At 39.5% G+C, this 25,178-nt stretch overlaps 1 protein-coding gene across 4 annotated transcripts; it reads right to left on the bottom strand.

The window, feature by feature from the left end:
* Nucleotides 1–19,066: 19,066 nt before the first annotated feature.
* Nucleotides 19,067–24,833, bottom strand: ZBED5 (zinc finger BED-type containing 5). Of its 4 annotated transcripts, none has more exons than XM_043481720.1 (3): nt 24,170–24,833; nt 22,445–22,556; nt 19,067–21,400 (listed from the first exon to the last, which is right to left on the bottom strand). In XM_043481720.1, exon 3 carries the CDS (start codon nt 21,225–21,227, stop codon nt 19,143–19,145), a length of 2,085 nt encoding a protein of 694 aa, XP_043337655.1. In that variant the 5' UTR covers nt 21,228–21,400; nt 22,445–22,556; nt 24,170–24,833; the 3' UTR covers nt 19,067–19,142. The 4 variants fall into 4 exon arrangements, with proteins under 4 accessions (XP_043337655.1, XP_043337653.1, XP_043337656.1 ...); XM_043481718.1 differs by having other exon boundaries at nt 19,067–21,368; XM_043481721.1 differs by having other exon boundaries at nt 19,067–21,363.
* Nucleotides 24,834–25,178: the final 345 nt, after the last annotated feature.

Raw genomic sequence — 25,178 nt, 5'->3', positions numbered from 1 at the left:
GTTGGCATCAAGATGTTATACTCTGGTATCTAGAAAGCGGGGGCAGGAGGGCACTGCTGGACTCCAGAATGCCAGACAAAAAAATTCCCTTTCAGAATGAGACATATGGGGTGAGTTGTCCTTGAAACTAAATGGCCAATGATCAGGACTAGATAGCTATTTGTGGATCATTTGAATGGGGAAGACAATTCCATACTAAGTCTCAATCAAAGTGAAGATTAAAAAAATCTACTCAAAGAAGTATCCATGAGGGATCTAAGATACAGTTATGTCAACACATTGGAGATGAGTGGGTCAAGTTGTGACCAGTGGGATAGGCAGAAACAGATGTAAAACTTCACTTCTTTTAGCTTTGGGCTTATCCATGGGTATTAGGGAGATGTTCCTTCCAACTCCGAAGTTATATGTAAAAGTTAAGAGAAAACATTTAAATAGCATTGCATACTACTTATGAAGTGTGTACTATATGCTTGGTACTTTACAACATTATCTCACTTAATCCTGGCAACAATACTGTGAGGTAAGTATTACTATTGTCACTGTAGAGTTAAGTCTAAGTGGAGTTATTAAGTGAACAAACCAAAATTCAAACCCAAATTTGTCTGACCTCCAACACCTTAACCTTTCTAATTACTATGCTGTACTCCAAGCTGTGATAAGACAGGAAATTATGTGAAGGAAGTTTTAGTTTCAGTAGGGGTAAGGGTGGAGGAGGGCGCTTCCCAGGTGGCACAGTGGTAAAGAACCCACCTTCTAATTCAGGAGATGCAAGAGATGCAGGTTTGATCCCTGGGTCAGAAGGAAAGCTATGAAAAACCTAGACAGCCTATTAAAAAGCAGAAATGTCACTTTGCCAACAAAAATCCGTCTAGTCAAAGCTATAGTTTTTCCAGTAGTCATGTATCAATGTGAAAGTTGGACCATAAGAAAGGCTGAGTGCCGAAGAATTGATGCTTTTGAATTGTGGTGCTGGAGAAGACTCTTGAGAGTCCCTTGGACAGCAAGGAGATCAAACCAGTCAATCCTAAAGGAAATCAGTCCTGAATACTCATTGGAAGGACTGATGCTGAAGCTCTAATACTTTGGTCATCTGTTGTGAAGAGACAACTGATTGGACTAGACCCTGGTGCTGGGAAAGATTGAGGGCAAGAAGGGGGTGACAGGGGATGAGATGGTTGGATGGCATCACTGACTCAACAGACATGAATTTGAGCAAACTCTGGAAAACAGTGAAGGACAGGGAAGCCTGGTGTGCTGCAGTCCATTGGGTCACAGAGTTGAACAAGACTTATCGACCTAAGGACAACAACGGTGGAGGAAATACGTAGACTCTGCCTGAAAAAGGGATTGTGTAAGGGCAAGTCTTTACTTGGACATACAGAGGTTCTTAGCAAATATTTCAAAAAATTTTGTAAGACAGTAGTGTATTTAATTGTGAGATTATGTTTAAGAGAGGCAATGATTAATGCTGGGTACCTAAATATGAATAAAATTTAATGTCTATTTTTAAAGAACTCTCAAATATAGCAGACATAACAATTCTACATATTAATACTGTTTGATGTACACAAAATGCTATGGAAGCTGTAGTTTAATGCTCCTAATTTGAAAAATTAGATCGTAATCACTTCCCCCAAATCATTTCCTAATCTGAAAAAACTGCATAGCTGATAAGGGGCATTTCCTAGAGTCTTTCAGTTAAGGTTCCTGATATGATTCTGTTTGATGTTATCATGTGAGAAATGAATTCAGAACTGAACCATGTGAGGACACAGGAAAGATACATGGGATCTAATCTGCTTGTGCAGATTTGACAGAGGTGGTATGTGTGATTCTGGAGCTAGCATTTCCTAAAAGAGTAGCAGCAGCATAGGCAGCAGCATAGGTAGTGCAGTTCTGTGTTGAGCATCAGTGGCAAGGGTTTCCCACAGCCATGTTAGCATGAGCATTTCTAATCATGGTAGAAATAAAGTGGTTGTGAGAGCTGGAGGTTGTTCCAAGGGGTTGGCTCTAGAGCTTGCCCCTCCAGGCCTTTCAGTGATTGTGTAAGTACTTGATTTCTTGTTTAAATCTCATTTTGCCCGTACTAGACTGGATTCTATATTATGCAACTGAACACTGTTTGATGAGTACTAAGAAAAGTTGTAAACAACTGAATTTCGAGGAAATGGGAATGTGAGAATTATTATCTGAACTTCAGATGTATCTGAAGGCAGTGAGGATCTGGTTACTATTAGTGGACATTGTTAATCCATTACATTTAATGGAGAAATAGTTATTTAAATCATCATCTATGGGGACTTCCCTGGAAGTCCAGTGGTTAAAACTTCACGCTTCCACTGCAGAGGGCATGGATTCAATCTCTGGTCGAGGAATTAAGATCCCACATGCTGCACGGAGTGGCCACAATAAAAAAATTATCATCTATGGATTGCTAAGTTAATAAAATGTTAAGTCAGAGACCATTTCTGCCATAGCTTGGAGAGTTTCTCTGGGAGTAAAGACAACAGAAAAAGGTGGAGCCAGGAGACGGCAAGGGATGGAATCTTAGTGATGAGACTTGAGTACCTGGATTCAGGTCTATCCAAAGACTTTTCAGTTACGTGAGAAAACATATTACATTTTTGCTTTAAGAAAGTTACCATCTTGGGTCATCTGGAATGAAGTGCCTATTAAAGGCAAGTCTTCGGTGGACAACTGGCTTTTGTAGTAGACCACTATGGAAGGTCAAGGAATACAAAGGCAGGGATAGTGTCAGCTGCTCCTATCTGTGCTAGAAAAGTTAAAGAAAATTATAGGCTCTAGATTTCAATTTTTAGCTCAAGATATGTTTCAAAAACCATGGTTTTTCTATGACTGTCCTAAAAACATTCCTTATCTCTTATAGCCACAGGTCTAACACACCAAATATTACAAGCAGAATCTTTTTCAGTAAAATGCTGAATTACAACAGAGGTAGAATTAACAGCTTCATTTGATCTCTGTTAGGGTACTGACTAGAAACGGGGAGTATTCCAAAAATGGTACCATATTTTGCCAAACTCCGGAGTGTTTCCCTGCCTGCAGAGGCAGCGCCCTTCTTGCCCTGATGAGGCTGATCTTACCTTTCTTGAAAACACTACAGAGACCTTATGGTAACCAGTCTCCTACAATTAATAGGATATTGTAGAATTGATGGTGTGTGACTTCTGAGGCTAGGTCATAAGAGATTTTACATTTTCCACTTTGTCCCCTCTTAGATCTGAGGAAACCTAGATGCTATGCTGTGAAGACACTCAAGCAGAATTACAGAGATGTCCACATGGTGAGGAACTGAGTTCTCCTGCCAACAACCAGCATTAACTTGCCAGGTATGCAAGTAAGTCATTTTGGAAGCAGATCTTTCAGAATACTGGAGCCTCATCTGACATCTTGACAATAACCTCATGAGACAACTTGAGATAAACTCCCCCAGCTACGCCATTTCCAGATTCCTGACCTACAGAAACTGTGAAATGCTTATAATTTTTAGTCGCTAAATTTTAGGAAATTTGTCATACAGTAATAGATAATGTAGACCTCATCTTGCACAGTGATGTCAATTCTCAATTCCCCTCTTTTCTACTCTGTAACCTCTCACTAACTCCAAACTTATAAACAGAGTCAGACCCTAGTGTGCTCTAGGGGATCAACTACAAAGTAAATCTAGGAAGAGAAGGATTACATACAAGAAGAATGGCAAGATTTTGCTAAACCGCATTAGCAAAAAGGTGGGAAGTATGTGTAGGAAGATTATGAAGATTCAAAACCAAGGAAAGAAGAATGTATCGATCTGAGAACGGTTACCAGAGATTTTGGAGTCAAAGTACTAGTTTGGGTATCTAGGAGTGGTTCTGGTTATGCTCAGTTGGTTAATTAAAAACTAGACAGGTGACTGCAACTAAATAAAGTTGGGTTGCCATAAATTTCTTGATTCAATGTTGAAGACAAGCTTCAAAGTTCTGTGAAGAAGGCGACATTGAAGAGAGCTGTTATTTGTATTAGATCAAAAGAGCTTAGAGCATATACTCTCTTCACCCAAGAATGAAGAAATACTTTGGTGACAATAGCACTAGGATCCCTGAATATAACTGTAATGGCTGTCCTCTGGGAATAAGGGCAGCATGTGTTGTCACTGAAATGCCATTGAAATGGGTTTTCTAGTTTCAGTGAAGGTGAGAGATCCTGAGGTGGCAGAGGTCAGAGAGCAGAACCACCATAAACACGGCAGTCACACTCACCAATACAAAGCAGTAACAGAGGGATAACTGAAAGCATTGGTCTACAGAAATCTTTGGTGGTGGTTAACTGATCATAGAATTTCCAGTACCAAAATAGAGGAGAAGATCCCTAAAGACTAAATGTTTCTGCAATCAAAGAATTCTAGGCTGGGAAGACAGAGGCCTGACTAGAGGGACCATAAGAGTAATAGCCCTCATCCATTTCCTAGTCCTGGGAAATTCAGAGACCTGGAGGCTTTGAATACAGTGTGATAGGCACATCTGAGAAAGGGCCTTGTTATCAGTATAACATCAAAAGTATGATGTATAAATCTTTCTCTCAGTCTTTCCCCCAAAGGAGTATATAGCTATTTGCTAGCGTAAAACTGTGCACAAGGGTTGAGAGGAGGAGAGAACCACCTTGACCTTTAAGGGATTATCGAACAATGGTGTTAATCTGTTAATGGTGACCCAGAATACTGTGCACACAGGACTCACTGATTTTACTGTATATCCCCATCATCCAGAAGCAGCAGGCCTTTAGAACTCTTGAAAGGTCTTTGGAAGACTCAGTTCTAGCACCAGCAAGGAACGGGATACTTTGCAAAGTTAGGTTGTTGTCCTATAGCAGGAATTAGCAAATTATATTAAAAGTCTAAGGCTCAAACCTGGCCCACATCCTGTTTTTATACAGCCTTTAAGAATGGCTTTTTTTTTTTTTTTTACTTTTTAAGGGTTGTAAGCAAAACCAAAGAATATGACAGATCCCATATGTGGTGTTTAAGGCTAAAGCCTGGATTATTTACTATCTGGCCTTTTACAGGAAAAAATTTGCCAACACTTGTCCCGCAGCATTATGTGTCGTGAACTAGCAACCAAAACACAGTGCAAGTTCTCCTTTGTCAATGATTTGCAAGCTGGGGAGCGAGATGGACAACTCTCACTATTAGTACTTACTGATCCACTCACAAAATGTCTTGTGAATTTCTAGTCCTGTGACTTTGAGCTCTGCCTATTTAAAGGTTCACGGAAAGAATACTCTCCCCTAAAAATCCAATAATGGTTCCAATTAATTGAAAGTTTATATGCCTAGTTAATTATTTTGGACTCTTCTTGACACTGGAATAAAAGGAGGGGGGGAGAGTTTACAGCTTTGGTTGGGATGATTTATCTTTTTTATCAAGGGGAAATCTGATTGCTACAACATAACAGAAGCAAGGATAAGAAGGTCTCAAAGCCAGGTCACTTCCTAGTACTGATATGTTGTTGGTCACTAAGTCGTGTCTGACTCTGCGACCCCCATGGACTGTAGCCTGCTAGGCTTCTCTGTCCATGGGATTTCCCAGGTAAGAACACAGGAGTGAGTTGGCATTTCCTTCTCCAGGGGATCTTCCTGACCCAGGATTGAACCTGCGTCTTCTACATTTGAGGTAGATTCTTTACTGCTGTGCCACTGGGGAAGCTCATATACAGTGGTAAAAGTCAATAGGAGACTACAGCAATCCAATTCAAATTATTAATAGAACCACCAAGGACTCATTACTCAGGGATGAAGATCACCACATCATAAGAAAATTTCAACCAGCTATGTGTGTGTGTGTGCCCAGTCACTCAGTTATGTCCAACTCTTTGTGACCCCATGGGCTGTAGCCTGCCAGGCTCCTCAGTCCATGGGATTTTCCAGGCAAGAATACTGGAGTTGGTTGCCATTTTCTTCTCCAGGGGGATCTTTCCAACCAAAGGATTGAAGCCTTGTCTCTTGCATCACCTGCACTGGTGGGCAGATTCTTTACCACTAGCACCACCTGGTCAACCAGCTATGGATGCTGGCAAAATGAGTGTGGAATAGATAATGGAAGAATGCTGTAAACAGAACCTGGAGATGTTATAGAAATGAGAATGTAGTAGCAACCTTTTCCTTTGTTTTATATATATTCCTTTCCTTTGTTTTGTGTGTGTGTGTATGTGTGTGTATATATATATATATATATATATAAAAATCATCAGTGATTTATTTTTTCTCCTAGTTTATTTAAAGTATATTTGTTGTTTAATGGCATTGTACTAATGTTAATTTATAAATTTTTATAATTGTACAATGATTATATAAAATGTTAACATTATGGGAATCTGGGTGAAGGGCATTTGTATCATTTTTGCAACATTTCAGTAAACCTGTTTCAAAACAGAAGGCTACATAAAGCATAATTATCATGAAAACATATAGCATATGATTTTGAAATACATGTAATAGGGGTTTCCCTGGTGTCTCAGTTGGCAAAGAATCTACCTGCAATGTGGGAAACCTGGATTCAATCCCTGGGCTGGGAAGATCCCCTGGAGAAGTAAATGGCAACCCATTCCAGTTTTCTTGCCTGGAGAATTCCATGGACAGAGGAGCCTGGTGGGTTACAGTCCATGAGGTCAGACAGGACTGAGAGACTAACACTGGGAATAAAGATCCCACAAGCTGTGAGATTCAGGGCGGGGCTGGGGTGGGGAAGGACACATAATAAAAAGTGATAAAATTTCAGATGCAACTGGGAAAATAAAAATAAGATGCACTTACATAATGTTTGATTTTTAAAAATAGGAATGGCATTTAACATTTCTCCTAAACTACACTAGTCATACAGGTATTTTTCTCATTTTTTCAGTTATTGTTGCCTTATAATTCTGTTATCTCTTCTTTGGAACTATAAGAGAAATACTGAAATCTCAGTACTCATCTTGCAGGTTTCTTAAATCACTGTTCCCCCATATCTTTGTTCTTTTGGGATGACTCTTCAGCTTATCATTTCAGTTTTGTTCTTCATCAACGCCAATTTACTGTTTAGATCATCTTTTAATTTTTTAAAATCGTCTTTAACTACTTCTTTTTCATCTCAGTTAGATGCTATTTCTCTCACAGTCCTCTGGGGATATTCAATGTAAGTACTAAATTTAAAAAAAAAAATGAGAACAATGCCTGATACCACACCCAGTATGCACTAAGTAAACAGTAATAATTATTGTTTCCAAGATCCTCCTTTGTTTATTCTAATAACTACCTGCTTGAGTGTTAGTTCTTTTGTTTGTTGATTGGTATCACCCTTCATGGTTATTGGTATTCCTTGGGTATTTGATGGTTCTTGATTTTGTTCTCATCTTGGTATTCCTTGTTCTCGGTGCCTAAGGTTGTTTCTGTTTATCACAGTTTGCTCTGATGATTGTGAGGAAGGGATAAAATGCAATCTTGGAGAGTGCTTATCAGTGACTGATATTGTGGGTGTGAAATGAGGTTTCCTTCCCTGGACGTAGCCACCTGAGGTACTGCCTGATTTATCTGCCCCAAGTTTCTGGAGTCACTGTGACAGTCTAGAGGAAAATACCATTTCAAGATAACCTGAGCTTTGAAAGTGAACTGAGAAGCCAAGCCAACCAAAGGTTTCAAATTCTGTTCCCCAGTTACCCTTTATGGTTGCTCTAGGATATTGCTCTAGGATTCCCCCACACCACCCCTCAACTCCTTATATCCTTTGGCTCTGAGACTGAAGTCTGACTCTACCTCTGCCATTCTGACCCCTTCTGACCTCTGACTTTTGGGGAATCCCTCAGATTCCAACTCTGCTTATAATCTTAGGTCATGCTTTTTTTTTAAACAACTCTGCCTGGTTACCTTGCAAACTCAGGCTCATACTTCAAGACTCAAAACTGTTTTTTCCTCTTTGAATCATACTTCTTTAACTGTATTTCTTTTCTGAACTCACAGAGCCCCTGGTATACACCTTTAATGTCAATTACAAATGTCTATGTCCTCTCCCACAACTCTGAATAACCACCGAAAGATACTCTCTCCAGAGGTCCACTAGTAATCGTCCACCAGATTATTTTTCTTAGATGGTCTTGCTGAGAGGTAACTTACACTTCGTAGGTTTTTAAAAAAAAATAATGAAAATTCTTATCATTAAAATTTTGAGTTTAAGGTACCATGGGGCAAGAGTGAAAAAAGGTTTAACTTATCCTATTATGACAAAAATGATTAGGATGAACAATCCTAGAAAGAACAATTAATATGGAGATGACTTTTTTTTTTTTCTTTTTAGAGAACAAATTTTTAACACTTTAGAAAGATTCATTTCTAGACAAGTTTATGCTAACCTTGTATTATTCCTATGTATTCACTGGGAGTAGTAGATGTAGTAGATGTAAACACTATGGGGTTTGTAGTCAGGCAGATGTGATTTGGAATGCAACTTGAACACTGAGCCTGCAGAAGGCAGCCTTCTAAAATGGCTTGAGGTGATCTCTGCCTGCTGTTATTCATGCCTTTGTGTAATGCTCTCTCTTTTTGAATGTCAGCTGAATCTAGTAACTTTCTTTTTTTAAATAATCAACAGAAATTTGTATCTCACAATTCTTCTGGAGGCTGGAAAGTACAAGATCAAGGTACTAGCAGATTTGGTAGCTCATGAAAGCCTGTATCCTGGTTCACTAGTGACTTGTTTTAATGAATACAAGAAAAGTGGTGGAATAACACTTCCAAAATTAGGTTATAAAAGTCTGTGACTGCTGTGCTGCTGGCCGTCTCTCACTTGCTCACTTTGATGATGCCAGCTGGCATGTTGTAAGCAGCCACAGAGAGGACCATGTGCCATGGTGTTGAGGGCAGCCTCCCACTCAGTCCAGCAGCCTGTTGAAAACTGAATCCAACCAAGAGGAATGAGCCTTGGAGTGGATCCTTCCCCAGTGGAGCCTTGAAATGACTGTAACCCTGGCCAACTATCTTCTTTGCAGCTGTGGGAGACCCTGAAGCAGTCTGAACATAAAACTGCATGTGGATTCCTGATCTACAGAAACTGTGAGGAAATGTTTTTTAAGGTCAATAAATTACTGTATTGTTCAACAGATAACTAATACTGATGGCAAACCTCAGAAATATCATAATTAAAAATGAGTAAAAAGCATCTATTTTATATATATGTATGTATGTGTATGTAAGCAACAGAACAGGACATGGAACAACAGACTGGTTCCAAATAGGAAAAGGAGTACGTCAAGGCTGTATATTGTCACCCTGCTTATTTAACTTACATGTAGAAGTTAACTTACATCATGAGAAACGCTGGGCTGGAAGAAGCACAAGCTGGAATCAAGATTGGCAGGAGAAATATCAATAACCTCAGATATGCAGATGACACCATCCTTATGGCAGAAAAGTGAAGAGAACTTAAAAGCCTCTTGATTCTTGATGAAAAGTGAAAAGAGGAGAGTGAAAAAGTTGGCTTAAAGCTCAACATTCAGAAAACTAAGATCATGGCATCTGGTCCCATCACCTCATGGGAAATAGATGGGGAGACAGTGGAAACCGTGTCAGACTTTATTTTTTTGGGCTCCAAAATCACTGCAGATGGTGATTGCAGCCATGAAATTAAAAGACACTTACTCCTTGGAAGGAAAGTTATGACCAACCTAGATAGCATATTAAAAAGCAGAGACATTACTTTGCCAACAAAGGCCTGTCTAGTCAAGGCTATGGTTTTTCCAGTGGTCATGTATGGATGTGAGAGTTGGACTGTGAAGATAGCTAGTGCTGAAGAATTGATGCTTTTGAACTGTGGTGTTGGAGAAGACTCTTGAGAGTCCCTTGGACTGCAAGGAGATCCAACCAGTCCATCGTAAAGGAGATCAGTCCATGGGCGTTCATTGGAAGGACTGATGCTGAAGCTGAAAACTCCAATACATTGGCCACCTGATGTGAAGAGTTGACTCACTGGAAAAGACCCTGATGCTGGGAGGGATTGGGGGCAGAAGGAGAAGGGGACAACAGAGGATGAGATGGTTGGATGGCACCACCGACTCGATGGACGTGAGTTTGAGTAAACTCTGGGAGTTGGCGATGGACAGGGTGGCCTGGCATGCTGCGATTCATAGAGTCACAAAGAGTCAGACACAACTGAGGGACTGAACTGACTGATGTGTATGTAACTAGGGATCTCTACCAGACAATGTTTTATTATAGCATTGTCGGTATTACAATAATGGTTTTTAAGTAATGCTATACAATTTTACAGTGACTTTACATACATATCTTATTTGACTCTCAGAGCAGAGCTGTAAGTAACAGTGTGATATAATAATATATGTGGTCTTAGTCCTGGGTTTCTGGCATAGAGGAGAGCCTTTTGTCTTTCAGCAGAAGTCTCTTTTGAGCATTAAAGCTTATGCTAATGAAGTGACCCAGGGTGAGGTCCCTAGATAACCTCAGGATGGGGCACTAACCTGTGGGAAGGGGAAAGTAGGGGAGGCTACAGATTAAGCTCTGTAGAAACTTGAACAAGAGTTGAGCTTCTGTGTTGGTGAGCACAGAAAACTTGGAAACTCCACACTCTTTCCCTCCTTCCTACATACTTTACCCTATTTCTGAGTTAGAGCCTTTTATAACAAACCAGTAAATATAAGTAAATGTTTCTCTGAGTTCTGTCAGCCACTCTAGCAAACTGAAGAGAGGGTCATGGGGACAGCTGATTTAACCTGTACTTGCTACTGGTGCCTGAAGAGGGTTGGTGGGGAGTCTTGTTGGACTGAGACTTTAACCTGTTGGATCTGACACTGTCTCCAGGTAAACAGTGTCAGAACTGAATTAAATTGTAGGACACCACAGATAGTATCTGCTGAGAACTGGAAAACTGCTTGGTGGTGTTTGTAAAAAACATACTGGAAAAATGGAGACTAAAATATTATTCCTCTTTTACAGAAGAAGAAACTGAGGGTCGAGAGAATTTAAGTGACTTGTCCAAGGTTCTACAACTTTAAAAGTGTCAGAGTGGAGATTCAAACCTAGACTTTCCCCATCTCTACCATGTTGACATTTAACACTTATATAAGCACTAGGTGTCAGACATATTTGAGGCTCTGAAAATAGAGGCGGATAAGAAAAACAAGGTCTCTGCCCCCATGGAGCTTACATTCATTTTTATACAATTGGAAATGAAAATATAAAGGTTTTGTTTTAATCTTTTTGAGTAGTGTGTTTTTAGTATTTTATGACTTGGAAATGTGTTTACTTTATCATCAACTTCCTTCTGATTTGAGTGAATTTCACTGGCAGTGATGTAATACAAAGCTGAAGCATAGCTGTGTTTCAGTATTTGACTAGATAAAGAGACCATCTCAGATTAACTCAATTAACATTCTCCTTCATTAACCTGTTTTATTTACCTAGTAGCACTTAACAGTCTTTTCCACTAGAATGTAAATACTTTGAGAGTAATGACATCTTTACTCCTTTTTGTTTCTGTGGATTCTGACTAAATTTGGTATTTCTTTCATCATGTCTATGGACTTTTAGGAAGGGAAGAGTCGAATGTAAGCATTTATTTATTTTTAAAAGGGGCATAACTGCTTTACAATGTTGTTGTTAGTTTCTGCTGTACAATGAAGTTAGTCAGCTATAGATACAGACAGACAGACAGACAGACAGACAGACACACACACACACATCCCTTCCCTCCTGAACCTCCCTCTCCCACCCTCAACTCACCCATCTAGGTCATCACAGAGCAGTGAGCTGAGCTCACTGGACTATACCACAGGTTCCCATTAGTGATGTTTTACAAATGGTAGTCTATTCATGTCAAACCTATCTCCCAATTCATCCCACACAATCCCTTCCCCCTGCGTCCACACATCTGGTCTCTATGTTCACATCTCTGTTCCTGCTCTGGGACTAGATTGATCTGTACCATTTTTCTAGATTCCACATACTTGCATTAATATATGACATTTGTTTTTCTCTTTCTGACTTATTTTATTTTGTACAACAGACAAATGTAGGCATTTAGATAACCACCTTAAACCTGAAGTCCCAGCCTGTTTGGGGAAAGGTTTATTTTGCTCAAAAGTATTTGTCAAGAAAACCTTGTGAACTGTCAAGTAACAGATTTTGCTTTGTCAACACATAACTTTTCTGAGAAGTTAAAACAATCTTACAGGGAACTTGTTGACAACTTTGAAAGAAAATTATTTCTGGATGATCATTTCCCCTACAAAACATGTGACTTATTAAACCTTAAAAAGTTAAAAAAAAAATCCCATCACATTTATCTTCAGCAAATTAAAGGCAAACTGAAGATGTTTTCAAGTTTAATTTCTAATCTGAATTATATACCAGATTCCTTACTAGGCCAGCCTAAACTAATACATAAAATCCATTTATTACCAAGTTGTCCCATTAAGAGAAACAGCATTTGATAAAATCTCATAATGTCAATATACATGCTGATTTAGTTTCTGACCTATAAAATATAACCAGTGACAGAGTTTTGAGTAATAGCACTATGGTAGATGGCATAATAACCAGAGATCAGATTACTTGAGTTGGGATGGAACTAATCATTGCAGCTAAGTTTATCAATAAATTCTAGCTTTATATTGTTTTCCCTTTAGACTGTTAGATATGTTAAGAGGATTCTGTCTATAGTAATGGAAAACCCAATGTAAAGGGTCTTAAACAGTAAAGAGTTTTATTGACCTAGGTAACAAAAAAATTAAAGGCAGCAAAGTGATCAAGTTTGGTTCCATCAGGGTTCTGATTTCTGATTTTTTTGGCTGTGCCCTCTTCTACATATTGGCTTTATCCTCACGCTGGTAGCTAAAGAGTTGCAGCAATTCCAGGTCTCCCAAGCACACAGGATATTTATCTCTTTCTTAAGAGTGAGGAAGCATCTTTTGTCAAAGCCCCTGTAATACTGCTCTTGCCTTTCACTTGCTTGTATTGGGTCACAAGCTATTCCTGGGCCAATTTCTGTGGCCAGAATAATAGTATGCTTCAACAAGCTTAGAGGCAGGTTCCCTGAACAATTTTTTTTAAGAGCAATGGCATTACATTCACTGATATTTTTCAAATGATGGATTATGACCTAAGAATGGATCAAGAAATTAATCTTTTGAGTCCTCATCATTGAAAAAGATTAAATATATTTGCAACTACATTGCACATATGAAGGATTAGTACTGTTTTATGACACTTTGGTGCTTACACATACTCACAACTAGATTATAATGTAAAATCTGTTTCCTATTGTGAATTGGGGTGAAAAAAACTATCTTAAAACAAGTTCATACCTAAAGCTGAAGTGGGGTCAGCTTTTACTTAAGAATATGGATTATGTAGGGGAAAAGTAGGTACCTGAAAGAAAATCAAGAGTACAATCTGGGAGAGAAAAAAAAAGATGCAGGGGATTAGTCAATAAATTCCACTGCAACCTGCCTGATGCATAAGTTATTCCTTAAACTATATTAGATTCCAACATAGTCATAACCAAACATATTTTAGTTTTTCCAATGTTTTCTAAATTTCCCCTTCCAAAAAAAAACATTTCATTCCTTTCACTTAGTAAGCATCCCACAATGGAGCAATTTATAAATTTCATCATTTGGTTGTTGAAAAGCATTATAGTTTAAGATTCATATAATAAGCTTGGTTTATGGGAATTCCCTGCTGGTCCAGTGGTTAGGACTCGATGCTTCCATTGCTGGGGGCACAGGCTTGATACCTGTCAAGGAACTAAGATCCTGCAAGCCGAGTGGTTAGGTCAAAAACAAAAAACCTGTCTTAAACAATAAGGTCCTACTATCAAGCACAGGGAACTATATGCAATATCCCATGATAAACCATAATGGAAAAGAATGTATATATGTGTGTGTGTGTAACTGAGTCACTTTGCTCTACAGCAGAAATTGATACAACACTGTAAATCAACTACACTTCAATTACAAAAAAAAAAAAAAAGTTTGGCTTCCAAGGGAAAAAACCTGTATTTCAAATAACTGAGCACATCTTTTCATAACTCTAGTCTTTATTTAGGTTAAAGTTTTTATCTTATTTGACAAGAACCTTAGAACTCATTCTAGTTCAACCCCTTTCATTTCCTAAGCGAAGCAACCAAAGCCTAGAGAGGATGAACTTAAGGCAGTTAATTAGTTGCAGAACACAAGTCTCTTGACAGCTGCTTCAGAATTCTTTCCATTGCACTAATTAACGGTGCAATTATACCAACTTTAAAAAATTAAATAACATATGTATGTTCCAAAGGCATCTAGATTTACACAGCTATGGATTCTTTCAGGAGTTATATGTGAGTTTATTTTGGAGAATAAAAAATTGCACTTTTAAGGAAATAGGGGAGCTTATTAAAGAAATGCTGCTCTGGGGAGTCAAAAGATATTTGTACTCCCATGTTCACATGGGAGTTCACATGAATATATGAATGGTATTATTCATAGTAGCCAAAGACAGATATAACCCAAATGTTCACTGATGGATGAATGGATAAACAAAATGTACACACACACACACATGGACTACTACTTAGCCTTAAAAAGAGGAAATTCTGACATATGCTACAACACTTTCAAACCTAGAAGACATTATAAGCAGAATGAAATCAGACAAAGGACAAGTACTCTATGATTCCACCATGAGGTCCCAAGATTAGCCAAATTCACAGAGACAGAAAGTAAGAATGATGGATGATAGGGACTAGGGGAGGGGAATTGTGGGGAATTAGTATTTAATGGGGATAGTTTCAGTATGGGGAGATGAAAAAGTTCTGGAGATGGATGATCCTGATGGTTGCGCAACACTGTCAATGTCCTTAATGTCACTGAACTATATACTTAAAAGTGCTTAAAATGGTTAAATTTTGTGTACTGTATATTTTCCTACAAAAAAAGAAACCTTGTATAGAGTGAAAAAAAAAAAAAAGACAAAAAGTTACTACCTGATTTAAGTGGGACAAGGATTTTAAAGCTAATTTTCATAATGTTATAGTATGAATTATATTTCACTGTAATACTTGTACCTTTCAAGTTAGGGAATTCAATTCACTGAGCACTTACAGTATGATTAGAAATTTTCTAAACTCTATGAGTGATCCAAAAGAATTCTAAGCTATAAGAGATTACCATTTGTGTATTTATATAGTATATGTGTGGTACTCAGGTGACTCAGTGGCAAAGAATCCACCTGCCAATTCAGGAGACAAGGGTTCGAGCCTTGGGTCGGGAAGATCCCTTAGTGAAGGAAATGGCAACTTATTCCAGTATTCTTGCCTGGGAAATCCCATGGACAGAGGAGCCTGGTGGGTTACAGTCCATGGAGTTTGCTGCAAAGAGACCAACACGACTTAACAACTGAACAACAACACGTGGTACTACGGCAAGACTGACACAAGAAATGATCCTCATTAAGAAATCCAGGCAGGTGGAAAGGCAGTAGGCAGGGAAGGACTCGGAGTTTGGGATTAGCAGATACAATTATTATACTGTTATGTATAGGATGAATAAACAAACAATAAGGTATAGCACAGGGAACTATATTCAATACCCTGTGATAAATCATACTGGAAAAGAATATGAAAAAGATATAAATAACTGAATCACTTTGCTGTATAGCAGAAATCAACACAACACTGTAAATCAACTAAACTTTAATAACATTTTTTAAAAAGACAAAAAAAAAAAATCAAGGCAATTTCAATTACAGTTGACCTTTGAACATGGGGTCAGGGGTGCCAACCCTTTACAAAGTTGAAAATCTGCATATTATTTAGTCAGCCCTCTCTAGCCACAGATTTAACTAACCATGGATAGTGTAAATACTCTATAATTTACTACTGAAAAAAATCTGGGTATAAGTGGACCCAAGCAATTTAAACCTGTGTTGTTCAAGGGTCAGCTGTACTTGAAACATGTGAATTAAAAGTGGGATAATGTACATTTAATATTGTATTTTAACTATACCTCAATACAACAAAACAAAAAGCCAGAGATGAAGAGATCCCTGATAATATCATCTAAACAGATCCAGTCATCCCTGAGGCTACTACAAACACTGACCAGTAAGTAAACTTTCTTAAGCTGATTTGGCCTTTCTTGGGCTAGGCAGCGGTGGAGGGTATGGAGGGAGATGGCACAGCCCCATGTGGGATCTAGTTTCCTGGCCGGGGTTCAATCCTGTGCCCCCTGCAGTGGAAGCATGGAGTCTTAGTCACTGGACTGGCCAGGGAAGTACCTGATAAGTTTGATTTGGTTTCCTATAAATTACAATTGAGAGCCTTGTCTAATACAAAAAACAACTGTTGATATTTTAAGGAAAGTGTGGATCCAGTTAAATTAATTTCAGGAACTGGCAAAAAAAACAAACAAAGTGGGAAAGCCCTCTTAGGTTGGGACACATTATGGGAACTTCACTGTTTTGTGCATAGGCAGGGTAGCTGTCATTTGAAGGTGCCATGTTATTTAGGCCCTAAATCTCTCTTGCAATATTAAGAATGCCATCCATTTCTTCCTATGGTTTTCTTTTTTGCGTGAAGGGGTTTGTCAATCTTCTCTCTAGTTCCAAACAGAGTTTCTAACATCCAGAACCTAACAGAATACTGGCAGAAGGGTAAACAAAGGGCATTGGAGGTACAAAAGAAAGGGAATCTCAGTGCCCAAGGCTTAACTTTGTCTACTTTGGTTGTATTTAAGGAAGGCTGATTCTGAAGGAGGTAGAGTGTAAACATAAAGGAAAAGAATCTTTTGGGATTCAGTCATGGAATTTCAGTAGGTTAGAATAGTACAGAAATTGCTGTCTGGAACAAGACTTGCCTATCATTCAACAAGTATAAGACCCACCTTTATGTAGAAAAGTTTATTCTCACTAGCTGTACACAGTACCCATAGATTAGTCCTGATAGGTTATGGAGCAGGTAAGGAGTTGACATCAAGAACCAAGATGGGTAGTGTTGGCATTAAACAGATCTAGTAGCAGTTAGCAGAGTCTCAAGTCAATAGACTTGGGCTTAAATGCAGAAAAGGAGACTCTCAGAGGAAGTGGTTAGGGACAAAGGATTAGAAAGTGAGGCCTTGTATCTCAAGAGGCTGACATCCTGGACAGGTAACTTAAGCAAAGGCTTGGGTTCAGAAATCACACAGAGAGTCAGGTTCTTTCTTCCACTTGAGGAACCAGCCAGATGGACACATGAAAGCATCGTACATATTTCTTAAAATAGGATACATTTAATTCTGAGATTAGTACTGCATGTGTGAGTAGTTAGGATGAAATCTTTCTAGAGAATTAATTTTACTTAATAGCAATTTAATCCCTATGCTACATTTTTTATATTAAAATAAGCAGTCATACTTTGATGTAGATGGCTATTTTGGATGAGTTTAGAGAAGAAACCACAACAGATTTCAAAGAAAGGTGCACATTTCAGTAGGGAGCTTTTAGCCATAATCCCAAGTCATTGTCTCATGCTCTTAGAAACGTTTGAAATGCAATGATGGCTAAAGTACTGCCAGAAAAGACCATTTTAAACTAACTTCTGCTATTTATTGTGACTCTAGGCAAATTAAAAAATTACCTAATCCCACAGGATTGTCATAAAGATTACTGATAACATAAAATCACCTAATTGGGTGACTGAAAGATAAATAAGTGCTTAATGATGTGACAAAGGAGAAAAGAACCTGGGCTAAAAATACTCAATCTTGCTGTCTCAGATTAGGTCAGGCCCTATAGCCTGGAGTGCTGTTGCATCTTCACAGAGAATAAACATTTAGACTGGAAGAGTCAGTGTGGAGTGAAGTTTGACTGGGACATGGTTGAATATGGCAAGAACTAATGTAAGACACTGATCTGACTATCTACTGTTAGATTTATATACATACTCATTTCATCTTATTAATTCTTCAGAGAAGGCATAATTAAAATTTTACAAATGAGATAATAGGTTCAGGAAGGCTCAGACTGAGCAAAGTTGAAAAGCTAGTTAGGGAATTTCCTGGTAGTCCAGTGGTTAGGACTCTGAGCTCTCACTGCTGCGGGCCTGGGTTCAATCTCTGTTCAGAGAACTAAAATCCTGTATCATGTTCCACCTTGAAAGGGGAGACACTCCTCTTCCTCAAAATGGGAAATAAGTTTGAATAATTAAGATTAAATAAATAATGGCTATCTGTGGCTATCTAGTAGCCTACTACAGGAATAACACAAAATACTACTACAGGAATAACACAAAAATACTTAACCCTGAGTTGCTGACCTGAAAATGTTTTTCATACTCCCTCCATCTCCCCTAGTATTCAGCTTGAACCAAAGCCCTGACATTCTCCAGTAACTTCTGCCTAATGGCCACACTAAATTCTAGGTAACTGAGTAACTGAGCCAAGACCACAGAGAGTAGTATCAATACACAAGAACAAACAAATATAACTACCATATCCTATTCCATTTTTCACTGATTCACTTTCACCAACGATTTTTCCTTTATTTAGCCTCTACTTTAGCAAGGTCTTCTACCAGATAATGGAGACACAGAGCTGGATAAGACCATATAACAGCTCAGTCCAGTAACACTGGGAATTATGAAAACACCAAGAGGATCACAGTTGAGACATACACAAAAAATAAAGAGAATGCAAAACCGAAGATAAATTAAATCAATGGGTTGAAAAGGAAATAGGAGTTTTTCAGGAATCAAGGAGAAGGAATGGTTTTTTGACACTTGAAAGCATGAAACAGTGGTATGTTTAGGCAAGAAGGTCCCTGTGACTGGAGAGCTACAGGGTGGCATGGTTAGAAAGATTGGCACTGATGAGATCCTAAAAAGGAATGTCATGCTAAGGAACTGTAACTTTATCCTGTGAGTCAGTATTTTCCACAGCCATCACCATGGAACCCTTTGAAATTACAATGTGAAGAAGAATCACCAACAGTAGTACATGTTTAAATCTGTGATTCTTTACCTTTCTTAAAATCTAAAGTGTAAAAAATTTGAATAATTTTATTTAAAACCCCAAGATACCATCAGTGAAGTAAATCATCTTTTATTTTCATCTTATATTTGGCTATCCAGAGGCATGCATAACCCTCCAACTTTAATGAGAACAGTGTTTTTGTGTCTTTTTATCACATATTCGCTTAATATTAGGTGTAATGTTGCTAAGTCGGATCCGCATATGAGGTGCAGCATCCAGTCTTTTCCTGTATTTTGTTTTTGTGGCAGCATAATATGAAAAGCCTGTCTCACACAGGTGCATTGTAGCAAAAGGCAGAAGTACGCGAACTGCACGCCGTGCAACACTTGGGTACTCCTGAATTAGGCTACTCCAAAAATCATTTAGTGAAAGTTCACTGAAATTTTGTTTCACTTGAGAATCAGATGTTAAATCAATCAGGCTCTCATAGTCCCGTGCCACTAAAGAGGCTGGTTTAACAGTTACTGTAAATGGATTTCTAACCCAAGCATGACTGTCATTTGTTACAGGAAAATATTTTAACAGAGTAGAACGCAAACCCCTTAGGTGCTGCACAATGGCACTACAAATATCTTTATCAACTGTGGAATTAATTTCAGTCAAAAAGTCACTGAGTGTAGGGAAACAATCAAAGTTTTCTTCTTCGACAGATGAGGCCCAAAATTCCAATTTTCTTAACAATGATGACATTTTATCAAATACTGTAAAAACTGTCACATTTTTTCCTTGCATTGACAGATTAACCTCATTTAATTTAGTAAAAATATCTGCAAGATATGCAAGTCTTAGCAGCCAAGATGAATTCGTTAAACAATCAGACAGTCGAAAAGCAGAATCCATGAAAACCAACAGTTCACGACGAAGCTCAAAAAGTCTCACAAGAACTTTACCTCGGGAAAGCCACCTTACCTCTGTATTTAGAAGAAGTGCTGTATGCTGGGCCCCCATTTCTTCACATAAAATTTTTAGTAGTCTGGATTGATGTGGTCGAGCTTTAATATAATTGATGATTTGTACTGCTTGATCTAGCACATTTTTCAGAGACGTAGGCATTGTTTTAACTGCTAGTGCATGTCTATATAATAGGCAGTGACTACTGGTGCTTTCGGGAGCCACATATTTTATCAAGGTGACAGCCTCAGCAATTTTCCCATCCATTGCCCTAGAAGCATCACTACAAACATCAACACATTTTTCCCATTCAATTTCATGTTTCTGCATAAAACTGTTGATGCAGTTGAAAATTTCTTCACCAGTGGCATTACTTTGCAAAGATTCACATAAGAGTAGGTCTTCCTCAATAGACTTATTAAACCTGTAACGAACAAACACGAGCAGCACGGCAAGTCCTGAAACATCAGCTGATTCATCTAGTTGCAGTGAAAACCCATCACAAATTTTCAGTCTACAAACAAGTTCCTCTTCAATGTCAGCAGCTAGATCCTTAATTCGACGAGCAACGGTACTGTTTGATAGCTGTACTGCGTCTATTTTTTTACTATACTGTTCGTCAAACATCCGCATCACGACATCTTTTGCACAAGGCTTGATAAGCAACTCTCCAATAGTATGAGCCTCTCCACTCAGGGCTATATGGTAACTTACATTGTATGATGCTTCTGTAGCACTTTCATTATCTGTATTGACAATTTTAGGTGTTGGGGGTTTATTATTTTCAGGTGAATCAAGATGTTGTTTGAAAAAACTTATGTCTTTGTCTTTATATGCAGCATGTTTAGTTTCCAAATGTCTTCGAAGCTTACTAGGGGCCAAAGAGCTATTTGATAAAATTTTCTTACATAATACACACTGAGCATGAGGTGCATCTCTATTTCCAAAGTAAGTAAATCCAAAAGACAAATAACTTTCATCATATTTTCTTCTTTTTGGTTTCTTACTAAAAGTAGTTATTTTGTTGGAATTGGACATAAATTTAACCCTGGAAAGCTCACCTTCTGAATTTTTAGAAACTGAAGGCTGCAACTGCTCATCTTCACTTTGTAATATTCCAACCTTTTGATCATGTGATTCAGACACAATTTGATAACAAAAAGATTCTACTTCTTGTTTAAGACTTCCTTGTTTCAGCAACAGATCCATAGGCAATGAATTTGTGGTACAAAACATGGTTAATTTAGCATAAACACTGAGTATTACAAACGTGTTGACATTATAAGACAGGATACATAGAAGATGAGCAATCATCAAAGAGATGATATATAGCAACACATCAGTTAATTTGTAAATGCTGCCTATGCATCAATGCGCAGATGGAACATCACACGTTCGTGTATCAGGTGATCTCTCATTCGACTTCCTGGTGCTCTCGGGTATGGCACACCTTTTCTTAAAGGTAGATTATCACATAAAAATAAAAGCTATAGAAATGAGTTTAGTAGTCTTAAACTTACATTTTAAAATAAATTATAAAGAAAAAACTATTGATAGCATTTATCTTTTTCTCACAATGTTCATTAACTTAGATAACACTAATACTCTATAAAACATAGTTTGGGAACCATTGGACCAAGAAATAATAAAGAGCTGATAAGTGTATTTTTAAGGAAGGGATCTTGAGGTCCCATGGCAGGGTTGGCCAATTTTTCCCATAAAGTACCATATGATAAATGTTTTTTACCTGATGGGCCATATGGTCTCTATTACAACTACTCAACTCTGTAGTTGGAGAATGGCAGCAGCCATAGACAATACATTAGAAGGGCACAGCTGTGTTCCAATAAATCTCTATTTCCAAAAACAGGCAGCATGGGGCCATAATCACCCACTGTATACCCTTTCACTGTACACAGTATCTTGGAATCTCTTAGCTTTCTGATGCCTACTGCCATTAGATACACTCATTGTTGACATTGTTACACATCTTAAGGCTTCCTTCAGGGCTCACAACTATTCTGACGAGCTACTTCAAAAACACACAAACAGTTCAAAGTTTTGCAAGATATAGAATTCTGTTATATATAAATATTGTGTGTTAACACTGAAAAATAAAGTGTAATCCAAAAATTAGCTACTATTTCTTTGGACTTAAAATTACATAAATATTTATATTATCCCAAATGAGACTCATTCAAAGTAATGCATATATTTTACTAAGTACTCAGCATCCCATTATTCTTTAGGTGAAGGCTTAACAAGGACCTAAAGAAAACATAAACTCTCATTTTAATAGGTTTATTCCTCACACAATACTTTTTAAAAAGCATCATAAAATGGAATGGTAATACAAATTTTAGGACTTCTAAAGAATACTAGCTTTATAAGGTTAAAGGCATTCAACTTTAGTGTCTATCTAAATGCAGTTACTTTTGATTTAAACTTCTGATTTGGCTACAGAGTAATCTTTGGATTCTTTTATTATATCCTGATCAAAACGGTTTTCCTATTAACAGAGGGTAAGATACCTGAAATGAGGAGCACTCTCTTCTGCAATCACTCTCCACCTTGGAAGCTTGAAATGCAGACTCTTCAAAAAAATAAAATTAAGGGATAGGGTGGAAGGGGAGTAACCAAAGCCTAGAATGAGAAAAATTAAAATTAGACACTGTAAAAATAGAACTAGCTACAAACCTCTAAGATGACCATTCTTTACAATTTATTTTAGAGCCGGGCAGTGCAAATGATTCCTCACTGAAAGGCAGATCTCAAACCGAAATAGACGTCTAACATAATAAAAGTGCTAGTATTTTATCCTATTTCTCTGGTAATTTCATTGTTTGAAATGCTTCCCCATCCACTGACTCATAGAAAGACATAAAACTCTCAGAAACTAAACCTAACTTTTTCAAGCATAGCTACAACTTAATGTCTCTAAAACTAAGCATCTTAAGTAATCTAAAATGGAATTATACACCAAAACGTTACAAGAACTATGCCTTTTTGTTATAACCACTCTTGTCTCAATAACCAAGATTCCTTAAGGTTACTAACATTCACTGAGTGATCATTGTTTACCGTGTGCCAGTAACTGCGAAATCCCTCACAGATGAGCTCATTTAATCCTCAAAACGAACTTGGGAGTTAGGGACTATTATTAATAATCCTTTAAAGATGAACAAATGGGAGCTTAAGTCCCCTGCTAAGTTAACGCATCTGTGAAGAACTAAGAACATACCCAGAAAGTTCGACTGCAGATCCCAAGTGCCTAGTCACTGCTTGTGTGTCCCCAAATATCTTAATTTCACAAGCACTAAAAATCTGGGACCAGGAGTTGGATGGTGCACAGAGAAATGAATGATCTATACAATGGGTTACTATTGCCAGAAAGCCGAGGGTCTCAAACTGGCAGCAGAATGCCGTACACCTTCATTATTGGCAGCAGAAGAGCAGACTGTTCTACCACAGTCCTGAACGGCCCTTAGTTGCAGAGAACTTCGTGGAGTCAATGGGTGACCTAAAAGTTTACAATCCCTCTCCCTTGCTGCTAGGGAAGGACACAACGGAGTGATGCGCTTTGTTTTCAGGAAGGAGGGCCTAATCTCCACCTTTTCAGAGGTGCTCTCCTGAATCTCTCGAGGACAAAGAGACTGGACTCCCTAAAGATTAAAGTTTCTATTTGACTCCCTGAAAAGGACCGGGGGGAACCCTCATCTTGTGTCTCTTCTGGCTAAACTGACCGGTAACACCATCCATTCACCCCCTCCCTCAGGTGGTTCCTGCTTTGAACAATACCCTTGGGGCAGGAGGGCTGGGGTGGAGTGCAGACTGTTCAAAAGGCTGAGGTAGGAAGTGGGCACGGACACCCCATCGAGTACCTAAGTGCTTTTTAAAACGGTCACTTCGATGGGCTGCCCAGCCAGCTACATCCCTCGGCTCCTCCTTGTCACAGGTGCGCGCAGCCAGCCACAGCTTGGGCTGGCTTCCTGTGGGAGTCCACCCTCGCCTACGGAACTCCTCTCGCGTCCCCGGGCGGTCGCCTTAGCTAACAACCACAGGAAACCGTCTCAGAACCCGACTCTATCTTTCTCTTTCATCTCCATCAGCGATAAAGAGAATGGTCTCTGCTACGGCTGGGCCGCAGAGCAGCGCCGCGGTCCCCAGCAGAGCCGGCGCCCGCCATTTTACAAAGCTCACAGCAGCGGCCATTTCAGAGCGCACTACTCAGCCGCCACGGCGGCTCTGGTCCTCACCTTCACCGAGGCCTGAACGGGGTCAAGAGCCAGTCGTCGCGGACTGGAGGGGGGAGGGGGGAGGAAGGGGGAAAATGAAAAACAAAACAGAGGGAAGAAGGATTCGGGGGGCCGGGCGATGCTCTCAGCTCAGGGATATCGCCTATGCCACCTCCATAGACATCCGATTCGCGGCTGGCGCGGTCGCTTGTCTGAAGATAAATTTAGCACGCTAGGGCACCCCCACTTACAGTCTCCATGAGCGACTTTGCCGCCGCCCAATCAGCGCCAGAATTGCTCCCCGCCACCTATCCGCGCTGAGCAGTGGGGCGGGACGAAAGGAAAGGACCAAGCTCGGTTGAGGAGCGAGCCGGCCGCAGCCGCCGCTAACGCTCCGGATTAGGGCGTTCGCTTGAGGCTGAGCTAATACCCGACGAGAAGCGATAGTTTTCAAATGTCCCTGGGTTCGAGCAGCCCGGGCGTTTGTTTACAATGCAGAGTCCTGGGTGCTGCGAGATAGCCCTTGTGATCCTGTAGCGCTGGATTGGCTTCGAGAAACCTGCGTGCCCTTATGCAGTAGGGCTCAGCCCCGGTGTTGATTTGAGTGCATTTGCAGAGCCTCGGCTGTTCGCGCTCTTTGTTCCCGGAGCCGCACCCCAAGCCCAGGTTGCGCAACCGCCTCCTCTTTTCCTTGTTTTCCCATTGGAATCCGGGCAGAAAACGCCCTCTCTCTTCCCCGCCCCTCCCAGAAGCTGGCTTGTCGGGGGCCCCTAGTGGGCCGAGCTGGGAGCTGAGCGTGATGTCCCCGGGGCGCTGCTCTCTCCAGAGCTCCCTGGTGACCGCCCATGGGGTCGGGAGCCACATATAGGAATATGTAGGGATGGTGGCGTCTCAGCAGTGTCAATGGGAAAGAGTCCGCTTGCTGTGTCTTTGCACCCTCCGCTAGTGGCTCCCTCCCCTAGGAACGCCCAGCGCTCTAGAACACTTGTTTGATAGCTGCTACTTCGGGTGTTTTAAGCTTAGTTCTCCT

The sequence above is a fragment of the Cervus canadensis genome, chromosome 11, assembly GCF_019320065.1.
Source record: "Cervus canadensis isolate Bull #8, Minnesota chromosome 11, ASM1932006v1, whole genome shotgun sequence".
Taxonomy (NCBI): domain Eukaryota; kingdom Metazoa; phylum Chordata; class Mammalia; order Artiodactyla; family Cervidae; genus Cervus; species Cervus canadensis.
The sequence above is the reverse complement of the archived record's forward strand: the minus strand, read 5'-3'. Positions and strand labels throughout refer to the sequence as shown.